Source organism: Cornus florida, unplaced genomic scaffold, assembly GCF_030987335.1.
Source record: "Cornus florida cultivar Cherokee Brave unplaced genomic scaffold, ASM3098733v1 CherokeeBrave_3.0.0_Hap2_Chr10, whole genome shotgun sequence".
Lineage (NCBI taxonomy): Eukaryota > Viridiplantae > Streptophyta > Magnoliopsida > Cornales > Cornaceae > Cornus > Cornus florida.
In genome coordinates this window covers 109908825-109920878 of record NW_026775580.1, presented here as the reverse complement: position 1 = coordinate 109920878, position 12054 = coordinate 109908825, and the positions used below count along the sequence as shown (strand labels likewise).

The window sequence follows — 12054 nt, the reverse complement described above, 5'->3', positions numbered from 1 at the left end:
TGAGATTCAGGTTCTGCATTACAAAGGACATACATTGTGGAGTTAATATGTGTTGTACACCTTCTATTCAGAGTAGGTAATTTCCGCTGAATTGCAACCCATAGGGTAAATGAGTGCTTAGGAACGGATTGCTTGAACCAGAAAAAATGAGTCCAAGGTAAGAGTAGGGTATTACTGGTTGAAGTGATCCATGGTTTTTGCAATTGAGAATTGGCTAGACTTGGATGGAATCCAAATGTGTTTGTCAATGCAGTGAGGTTTAGGATTAGGCAGTAAGGAAGTGTCTTGTAGTTGTGGCAATAGGTTTATAATGGATTATGGAAAGGACCATGAATTGTTGATGATGAAAGTGTTCACTTTGGTCATACTGTCAAATCCAGCTGAAGTAATCTGTTGGGGCAGAATGTGTTGGTGCAAAGGGCTATGTTAACACCATATGTCAAACCAGAAATTGGATGAAGCTCCATCACCAATTTTTAACTTGACAAGAGGCCTGACTGAGTCCCTAAGACCAAGCAATCTCCTCAAAGTCCAAGAATACTGTCCAGGCACTTTGATCTCCCATATACTTCTGCCTTTAAGAAGGTATGTTTAGATCCATTTGACCCACAACATATCATTTGAGCTTAAAATGTGCCAAAAATGCTTTATGCATATGACTGAACTTTTATTCCGGATTTGCAAGTTTGGAAGTCTAAGACCCCCAGTTTTTTTAGGAATACAACACTTATCCCAAGCTACTTTGGCACCAATCCCTTTTAGATTAAGACCAGACCATAAAAAGGCACCAAATATGCTTTCAAGCCCATAGAGAATTGAGAAGAGAATTACTCTAATGAACTAGAGTCTTCCAGCAAAATAAGCTTGTTTGTCCAATGAGCAATTCTTGAAGTAATCCTATCTACAAGGGTTTTACAATCATCAGCTCTCAACATTTTGGTTATTAATGGTACACCAAGGTACCTAACAGGAAGTAGACCTTTCTCAATCCCCAATAATCCAAGGATATCAGATTCCAGTTGTGAGCTTACCCCAGATAGAAACACTTGACTCTTGCTTTGATTGACTTGAAGATCTGAGAGAGAGTAAAACATGTCTATTGCAGATTTAAGTGTTTGAACTGATGGTAAACTAGCATGTGAGAACAACATTAGATCATCTGCAAAAATTAAGTAAGACAACCCTAACTCTTTGTATCTCCAATGATGCTTGAAGGACATTTCAGTAATGAACTTGCCAACAATTGAGGAGAAGCCTTGCATTATAATTGTGAAAAGGAAGGGTGAGAGTGGATCACCCTGCCTTAAGCCCTTGATGCTTCTAAGATGACCACAAAGTTCACCATTAATTAAGATGCTGAAGAATGCAGTGGATACACAAGTTTGAATCCAACCCAAGAAAACATGAGAAAAACCTAAAAGTTTTAGATAATCAAAGGGTAGTCCCAACAAACTGTGTCAAAGGCTTTTTTGATATCTAATTTGATGGCATATCTTAGTGAGAAAACAAACTTATGATAGCCATTGAGAAGTTCTTGTGTAAGTAGGATAGAGTCATCTATGCTTCTGCCGTGTATGAAAGCTGACTGTGTAGACCCAATAATGTGAGGGAGAGTAGGTTTTGAGCTTGTTTGCAAGAAGGGTAGAGATACATTTGTAGAGTGTGAAGCAATATGAAATGGGCCTAAAATCACTGAGGTTTGTTGGGTTGGAGATTTTTGGGGCCAATGCAATGTATGAAGTATTAACTTCCTTGAGAAGTTCTCCATTGATGAAAAATTGCTTAATGGCCCTAGTGACATCTTGTCCAATGATTGGCCAAGCTTTCTTATAGAAGAAAGCATTGAAACCATCAGGCCCTTGGGCCTTATCACTATTCAGTGAGAACATGCATTGTTTAATCTCATCATCCGAGGGTATAGAGAATAGAGATGGATGAAAATATGATGGTAAAACAGGTTGTAAAAAAGGAGAGAGGTGGTCAATACCTGGATAAGGATGTGGATTTGATCCCAAAACAATTGTGTAATGATTGATGGTTTCAGATTTGATGGTAATCTCAGTGTCCAGCATTGAACCGTTGGAGAATAGAAGAGATGAGATTTCGTTTCTATTGTTTCTTGCAGCAATTGACTTGTAGAAAAAAGAATGAGTTAGAATCCACCTTTAAGCCACTGAATTCTTGATTTTTGTCTATAGGATTGCTCCTCAGCAGCACACAACTTGGTGTAATTGGAAATCCGTTGCTTCTCTTGGACTCTGAGGTCATTGTCATCAGGTTTGGAGTCAAGTGCAAGCTGACAAGTAGTAAGAAGGTCCTTTGCAGCTTGAACATCCTCCTTAAAAGCTTTAATTTTTTTGGAAAAAGCCTTCTTGAGAGGTTGCTTGAGGCTTTTGAGCTTAGTGATTATTTGAAACATGGTAAAGCCTTCAACATGCTTGCTCCAAATAGATTGAACTAATGGTAGAAACTCATCATTTCTAGCCCAGTAATTGAAAAATCTGAGTGGAATTTCCCTCATTGGTTTAGTGTTTCCTAGCTTGATAATCATTCGACAGTGGTCTGAGATGCCAGGTGGAAGGAAATTGCAGTGGGATAAAGGGACAGTTTGATTCTAAGAGTCATTAATCAGCACCCTATCCAATTTCTTGGATATATTGGCCACCCCAGAGCTCTTATTAGTCCAAGAGTGAAAGAAACCTGAGAAGTTTAGGTCCTCAAGATTTGCATTATGAAGACAATCTCTGAATTCAAACATTGCCCTTGTGGTCTTCTTGGATCCGCCAAGACACTCTGTAGCTGACTTGATGACATTAAAATTCCCTCCAAGAATCTATGGTGAAGATGAAAGTTTAGAGGAGTGATTTCCAATATCATTCCAAAAAGACAATCTATTTGCAACATCATTAGCCCCATAAATAAAGGATGCATAGAATGTGGTTCTGCAGCTCAGGATCGAAATGAAACAGTGAATGGTTTGACTTGAGCTTTGTAAAACCTAAAGTTGGATTGAATTAGAATTCCACGAGACCCAAATTCTACCAAGGTGAGAGTACTGATTGTTGTGTGCCAAGCTCCAGTTCTTTGCAATAGCCTTGTGCACATCATCAATGTTGACTGACTGAACTTTAGTCTCTATGATGGCAGCTATGTCCACCCCTTGTTTACTAAGAAGTTTCTTTACTTCTGCTTGTTTTAAGGGATCATTAAAACCCCCTATATTTCACACAGCTATTGATATAATTGATGTTGCCAAGAGGCTTGTGATGGAGGCAGTTTGCTAGGGAATCTTTTTCCTTTTTTTTTTATAGTTAATTTTGGTAAATGGTACATTTTGTAACTAGAATGTTACTCTAGTGGGTGGTTAATTTTTTAATTTCTAATTTTAATTAGTCTTTTGCTACTCTATTTTATTTTTTTCCTAATAAATAATTATCGTAGTTTTCTTAGCACACATCTCTCCATTTATTATTTTTACTATTGCACCACTTTTATATATTCAGAATTCAATAATCCATGGGGATCTTGTTTTCAGACTACAAAGAATAATGGTCCATTTGGTAAGCAAGTAGAAACATCCTTTTGTTTATGTGATATCAAATAGAATTATTAAATAGAATCTCTTCATCATTCCATAGACAAAATGATGATGAATGTGTTGTTTGTCACTCAGTGCGGGAAGAGAATATAGCACTCTCTGCATGATGTTTTAAAATTTTTAATTTTTAAAAACAAAAACTATTTTCTAAATAGGAAAACAAACCGTCCTATGCATTTGCTCATATTAACCACCCACACACATACCAAAAAAGAAATAAAACCACAGCAGTAATCAAATTCTCTTTTTAATTTGTCACTTCTACAAAACGCTTTCCATACAACAGAGAGAGAAAAAGAAAACCCTTAATTGTTGAGAATTTTAGCAAATCAGCTATACAAGACTCTGACTAGTGACTGCAACACACAAAAATAAATAAATAAACTGTTAAATTAATCAAATTCTTAATGTCATTTTAATTTGTCACTTCAACATGACCATAGAAGAAGAAGAAAAGCCTTAATTGTTGGGAACTTTAGTAAAACCAGCAAGTACAAGACTGTGACTACAACATTAAGATGTCCACACACGTGTCATCCCGTAAAGTGCTTCATCATGAAAATTACCATTACCTCCTTCCCCTCCAATTCTTGGATCATAATAAAACTCCGATGCCGAGAACTCACCAAATACTGAACCACCATAAGATTCCGAAGTTTCACCAAATATATCAGACTCCATCACCGCCGGATTAGACTCCTTCATAATGGTATTTGAATCCTCTGCCATTGGAATTCTCCGAGCATGTCTAGAGGCAACCGCCTGAATCTGCGACGGCGACAGCTCTGCTGCCGAAGGAATATCCGGAGGACATTCCGGAAAGTTGAGGGCCGCTGATTGGCCACGCAAGCAAAACACGGCGGCATCGTAGGCCCTTGCCGCCTCTTCCGGCGTCTGGTACGATCCCAACCAGATTCTCCGTCGGCTGTTGGGCTGTCGAACTTCAGCCACCCATTTCCCCCACTTCCTCATCCTCACTCCCTTGTAACGGACGTTACTGACGCCGTCTCTTCTCTCTTCCCTACCTGAAATTCTCACCATTTTCGCATATGTTATAACAGTTGGTTTAGACGATTTGCTGGTACATAAGCAGTGTGTGGTGTGGGGGTATTTATAAGGAGAAAGTGCTTTGACCGACCTGAAAAGACCACGTGGACTTGCTTTTGACTGCCACGTTGGCATATCGAAGTACACAAGGCGCAGTGCTGGTTTCTTGGATGTGCGGACAGGTGGAAGTTTATGGGACGAGCAACTATAAAGCGCTGCGTGTTTCTAATGGAATTCGCTGAATTAGAATGAAGTGACACGTGGGTCGCATGAAGTTGAGACCACGTGTTGACTGTTGTTACTTTCCAGAAGGTCAACCTCTTCTAAGGTATATAATATGAGAATGTAGACAACTAGTAGAAAACTTGGATAAGAACTACTAAAGTAGTGGATTATTACGAAATCCATGACATCAGTTCAGCGGAGTCACCGAGTCAATCACGGACCAGGTGAACGGCAATCAACTACCAATCCGTCACCACTTCGGTCACATTCATGGTCCACGCCGACTTCTACCCCCACAAGAAGGGGAAAAAGAAACAGCTAAATTCAATGCAAAAACACAAACTAATTTGTCCTCTCGAAAACGGATGAATTCTCAATTGGCTTCTCACCAGATTTGTATGCACTACAACCCACCCACCATTTCCAATAAGAACAGATCTTGCAAAAAGAAAAAGAAAAAATTAGATAAGAACAGTTCACATATTAACACTTTAAAGTTAATCAGCTCAACCCAATCATAATAAATTACAGATTAATTAATCAAATATACATACATAATGTATAGTCTAGTTGCGTATTAAAAAGAAACACTACCAAACTAGTAGTTAAAATCTGTATGATACAGAGTGTGTTTTAGAGAGAGAAAACTAGAGTGTGTATGTTTTTTATTTATTTACAGAGTGTGTTTTAGAGAGAGAAAATTAGAGTGTGTGTTTTTTTTTTGGATAAATCAAAATTTTAATAATCAAAATGGAATTGTAGAAAAAGGGTAGGCATTTATCCATTTTTTAAACGTTCAAATTATTGAGCAATGTTACATACCCACTTATTTTTATTTAATTATTTTTTATTCAGATCGAAAATGTAACAAATGATCCTCGTTACACTAACCCTAAAGCAAGCCAGCAACTTCCCTCATGCTCAAAACCGCCTAGGTCTTGATGAGCCGGTTATGGGTCTCTGTCGCTTCTAGATTTCGGTCTCGGCTGAAGCTTCTGGGTCGATGAGTTTAACCTCTGCTCTCGCCGCCGTGAAGCTCACGGGTGGGTACTGGAGCTTTTCAGTTCGTCCGCAGGACTTACTTGCATGGATGTGGTGCTCTGTGCTCACGGTTCAGTCACATACACCGAAAGCTTGTCGTGGGTCTGTTTGGCCACCTTGCTGGTCGTCGAATTCAATGGTGGTGACGAAATAGATATCTTGCCCGAAGCATGGTCGCCGGAAATTAAGGATAACTGGAGTTCTCTCTTTGAGCTCTCCATTAGCTTATGTATTATTTGGTCATTTTATAAATATAATTTTTTAAAAATAATATGAAAATTGTGAATAAAACGAATAATTTGGTCAATCTATTTAATGTGTTATAGGTACTTATTTGCACAATCTTAAAAATTGGAGGTGTTTGGTCAATTTGTCCTGTACTATAAACATGTTACAGGAGTGTTAAGTGCACTTACCCCAATTAAAAACTTAATACACTTTAGTATAATGCTATTTTCTCTATTTTTACAATAGAATCATGACAAAAAAACACACAAATTGTAATAAATATATGTGTATAGATATATATATAGTGAAATATTTATTTGAGAGATGAAAAAAAACTTTCAGATAGAGAAAGAGAACGGAAGAGAGAGAAAGAGTGAAAAGCTTTTTTTCAAGTCTAGTATCTATCAAAGCAGTTCATGCACATTGCCTTATATAGGCTCAGTTTTTTAGCTCCCTTATAAGCCATAGTAAGGCTTTCAATGTATACAAATGGGTGTTTGTACGAAAGTGTAATGAGAAAAATGAAATCGTGAGATACAAAGCTCGACTTGTAGCTTAAGGTTTTTCACAAAGACCTGGTATTTGTAATGACCCTGGATTTTTCAACCCAGTGTGTCCTGTGATGACATGAACTGGATCTAAGATACGGAAGCAAAAGAAGCAAAAGGGCCTCAAAAGATGTACGCCATCCCTAGGTGCCACGATGACTCCCTATGAAGCCGCGGAATTCAAATGAATAAAGTGCGGAAGCAAGACAAGGACAAGTCATTAGAGATGTACGTCATTCCTAGGGCACAAGAATGGACTCTCAAAGAGTTTCAAAACTCAACGGAAACAAAATGATGAGAAGGGCATCAAAACCCTACAAGAGAATAGTCAAGGGTAAAATGACCATTTTACCCTAAGAGGAAGGAATTTAACTTTCAACAAGTCAAATTAGATCTAAAACATCCTAAAACACCATTTGGCAACTTCACATGAAATCCCAAGGCCAAAGGAAGAGAAATCTCAGATGAACCCTATCCCGGTTCAAACCAATCCAACACCCTCTCACTAAAATAAGGATATCTTGAGCTATGAGAAAATTCTGAAATTGAAACTGGTACCATTGGAAAGACAACAAAAAATTAATGAAGTTGACTCAAGAATCACCTGATTCGGAGTCCGGGCGGAAAAGATATCAAGTCCTGAAGTCGAAAGAAGGGAAACCCTATCCCGGTTCGAACCAAATCATGACACTACTTCACTAAAACTTGAATAACTTAAGCTAAAAATGGAATCTAAAGCTCTAATTGGTACCATTGGAAAGCTTATTTCGACATGGTCAGTTTAGACTCAAGAATGGACCAATTTGGAGTTAAAACGAGTGAGATATGGCTCGTTGAAAAAAAGTGTCTGGAGTAGGAACAATGTTCGCGGGCGCCCGCCCAAAACCCGTGGGGGCCCGCTAAACACAGCAGATTCTCATGGGCGCCCACCAAAACACTGCGGGGGCCCGCCAAATGAGGCAGAGGGGTGGTCTGGGACCTCAAAAATTGCGGGAACAGTGTTCTTAGCAGATTTTTGAGTTTAGAGCGCGGTTTATGAGGTCAAGATGACATTTTTCGGAAAAACATGAAAAGGAAACTCCCCCTAAAATTACATTTTCTATGTGACGGAGTTGAAAACGGAATTTATTTCCTAAAGAAAATCCCCAAATTGCCCTTAAATCAGTTTAGGCTCAAAACGGTGAAAATGCAACTTTGCACCAAGCATACATTTGACCCCAAATGCACTTCTAAGCTGAAACGAAAATGCACGCACACGTAATATGTGATTTTGAGCGTACGGGAATGGTCCATGGCTCCCGGAAATGGCCGAGTCAAAATCGGACCCCCCCAACGGCCAACAAGGCAAATATGAACCTAAAATGGAAACTTTGAAAACTAAAATCAACAAATGACTTCAAATGACCGTTTAGCCCTTGGCCATACTTCATACATGACTAATGAGATCCTATGGAAGAATCAAAATGGAATTCCCACACCCAATGCAAACATGGTGAAACAAAAAACTCAATAATTTTCAATATTTTCATAATATTCCATGAAGTCAAAAATTACATAGTATATGAAATACATATTATTGGCCTCTGGCCCCATCTCATACATGTCAAATACATTGTAAAGAGTGTACTCATGTACACATTACATATATAGAATCAAATATACACGTTTTGACATAAAAGACTATAAGTGACATTCCAAGCCAACCTTTACAAGAGTTAAAAACCTTCAAGTCTAGAATCATCCAAGTATAATGAGAATCTCGAACCTTGATTTCTGTACCTGAAAAATGTCCCCACTACGTGGGTGAGTAACATAAAGCTACTCGTAGGAAATGAACATGCATCGACCTAGCATTTTACGATTATATCACCTTAAGGTGAAACATGTTAAAGGGGCTCATGCCACCTAACGTCTATATCAAGTGAGACTCAAGGAGCATCCTAAGCTACTCATGCAATTCAAAGCGAACAACGGCATACAAGTATATATATGCTCAAGTATACTAAACAATGTTGAAACATGTTATGCGACATATAAGCATACACCTCCAAGTATACTAAACTATATTAAGACAAGCCATGCAATGTCTAAGCATATCTACACAAGTATACGTTCATATGGAAATCTCATGAATCAAGTACACAACCACAAGTATACTAAGCGAAAAGGATTGCGCATGAGACAAGTATACACGTCACAAGTATACTACATGCAATTTAAACTCACGGAACAAGTATACAAGTTCAAGTATACTAAATAGTATTCAATTACCCTAAACAAGCATCAATTCTCAAGCTACAAGTAATCTATGATTAACAACTTGGAATTAAATACAAAAACAACAAATAGTGGAAATACTAGGACATGCGGTCGCTAGACCAAGCAAGTATTTTCTGGTAATTACGACCCACAAGGTACCACCTAGTGCGCACTTATGACTTAGAAGACTCTTGTCTCCGTACTAGAGCCAAATCCTAGCCATCATATAATTTATATCCTCACAAGCTTTCCAAAATCAATAAGTTCAAAACTTATATAAAATCAAATGCAAGTTACCACATTCGTGCACAAGTAAGGTTAATTTCACACAAGCCATGTCCTAGAATTGAAATCTAAATAACATACGACATGTCATATCCTCAATATTCAATTTATACATAAAGTAAGAATATTTTATAACAATTGAACCACATTACCATTCTAAGCCACAAGTACTAAATAGGCTACAATTTAGTATCAAGCTTTCAAGGAAATCAATTGTAATATTCTAACAAGTTATATACCTACACAAGATATATATAAACAAGTTATACAAGTCAATGATATTCTATATCATGCTAAGTCCAATTACCATTTCAAGAGGCCACAAATACTAATTCTGCATCTAATTAGTAATATGCTCACAAGGTAATTAATTTCACTACATTTCAAAGGATTTTCAACCTAACATGAAAAGTCTCTAGATTTAAAACCAATCCCTAATAACCTCAAATTAATATATATCAAGTACCAAATCATGGTTATACCATATCTCAAGTCTAAAATGGAATACAAGTAAAATACAATTTACTAAAATTTAAATCAAACTAAATCCATTTAATCTTTAGATTTGAAAACTCATATAAATCATACCAAATTAATATATATCAAGGATCAACTAATGGTTATGCCATTTACCAAGTCTAAAATGATTTATATGCAAGATATGATAAATTACTAATTTCTCAAATTAGCAAGAGACATGCATTCAACTTATATAAGCATCAATAGCATGCAAGAAACAAAAATATAACCCTATAACATCCCCTACCTCACTAGAAAAGAGTCTCTCTAGAATCCAAGGTAAATCAACACAAAATGGTAAACCCTTCAAGGGTTATGAAGAGGGGGATGAGGGGAACAAAAAGTGTTCTAAGCCTCATGGTCTAAGGTGAGTGGAAGGCCATCAAAAATCAAGGTCAAGGCCAAATGTTTCAAGTTCCATCCATGGAGGCTAGGGTTTTTGGTGAGGAAGGAATGAAATAATGAGAAAATGTGTGAGTGAAGGAAATAGAAATCCTCCACTCACTATGTGCTCTTACACCATGGTCAACACACACATCTATGGTCAATTGCACAAAAACCCTTCTTTAAAACCATAATCCCTAAGTGGCTCAAAAACAATTGCAAGACTTAATTTGGAGAATACACTTGTCACAAATCTAAGGCTCCATCCTAAGCTTAATCTCAAGCTTACACTTGTCAACCATCCAAGCCAACAAGTGCACCAATCCTAGGCCAACAAGTGGGTGAATCTCCACCCTCCACATGTCTCATCCAAGGCCTCAAAGTGTCCCCACACAAATGTCAATAAGTGGACCAATAAGAGTGTGACACTTGTCACACTTTCCAGAAATTGCAAAAAGGTCCTTCTTGAAAATATCTTCCAAATTAAATTACAAAATGGTCCTTAAGATGAAAAATAATTACTTTACAGTAATTACACAAAAACCCCAAAAGTTTAAAAAATTATAAAAAGGTTATGCACCTATACCCTTTACAAGAAAAGTAAACACTTAGCATGTTTTTCTACAAAAGTGAAAATACACATAGCATGGAATTTAAATATCGCGGATGCATACAAAACTAGATCCAATCCAAACACGAAAAGTGGGGTTATGCCAACAAAGTGACAACCGAGAAAAAGACGAAAGGTGAATAATGCCGAAAAATGAAAATGAGGAAATGACTCGGTCCTCACGAGAAAGTTGTCAATTCAAAGGAAAGAGTCTTAGAAACCATTCTCGAGCACTCGAGACGACACCAAGAGACGAAAAACTGAACTCAGAAAAAGAAAAACAAAAAAAAAAAAAAATCCGTAAAATCTGAGAAAAGGAAAGGAAAGAAAATGACCGGGTCGTTACAACCTTCCCACCTTAAAGGGATTTCGTCCTTGAAATCTAGCCCCAACAAAACAAAAGTCGAAACCAGGATAACTACGAAGTACATATCTGAGTATCCCACACAACATGCTACGAAAACAAATCCCAAAACCGAAAGACAACATACAACCCAATGTCATTCGCACTCACGTGCTCACGACAGGAAAACCTCTTCAAAAGAAAAGTGACCTCACGGCCACACGACAAGTCAAAGGTCACACACAGAACCCAAGGTCAGACAAAGAAACGGAAGACCACAACCGTAAGCATCCCTCTGGACGAACTATCATATGGATTTGAAAACAACCACCAAAAGAACTCCAAGATATCTATATATCAAATCAAGGTACTGAACAAAGACGACATGGCAGTACAAATAGCGACCAGAACCCACCCACGACGTACTCAAATGTGTGGTAGCAATGACAGTACTTAGTGCCCACCCACACTTACTCGTCAGTAAGGTAGCATCGACGGTAACTAGCACTCTCCCACAACACACAGCTTATACGGTAACATAACAGTATAAGGCACTAGTTCATAACCTGGCCCCACTAGGTCTACCCATGAAACCTCTCGATACAAATGACATCAATGCCAAAAATGATCAATACCAAAAGCACCACAGAGGCCAGACATTTTGTGAGAGTTGAGGTATAGTCCAAGGACGTCCGGCCGAACCATCCTGGCCAATCCCAAACTCTGACAATAATGCCATAGGTACCGCTACGCTTGAGGCCTTAAATCCTCAATACAACCAAGCTGACAACTCCAGTGTTTCAAAATACTTCCATAACAACATCAATCAAGAGTCCCAATCCTGAAAAACAAGTCAAAACATCCAAAAACCAAAATGAATCTCATTACAAGACATTTCATCGAAAGCCCTACATATCTCCCTGAAACAGATCAACTATAAGACTACACCGAAGTCAAACATCGGATT

At 37.9% G+C, this 12054-nt stretch overlaps 2 protein-coding genes across 2 annotated transcripts; both read right to left on the bottom strand.

The window, feature by feature from the left end:
• Positions 1-827: 827 nt before the first annotated feature.
• On the bottom strand, positions 828-2072 carry LOC132278383 (uncharacterized). Its single transcript, XM_059780176.1, has 2 exons — positions 1652-2072; positions 828-1414 (listed from the first exon to the last, which is right to left on the bottom strand). The coding sequence occupies exons 1-2, from the start codon at positions 2070-2072 to the stop codon at positions 828-830; spliced, it is 1008 nt and encodes a 335-aa protein (XP_059636159.1).
• A 1815-nt stretch (positions 2073-3887) lies between these two features.
• On the bottom strand, positions 3888-4664 carry LOC132279820 (ethylene-responsive transcription factor ERF016-like). Its single transcript, XM_059781865.1, has one exon. The coding sequence runs from the start codon at positions 4637-4639 to the stop codon at positions 4112-4114; it is 528 nt and encodes a 175-aa protein (XP_059637848.1). The 5' UTR covers positions 4640-4664; the 3' UTR covers positions 3888-4111.
• Between the last annotated feature and the right edge of the window lie 7390 nt (positions 4665-12054).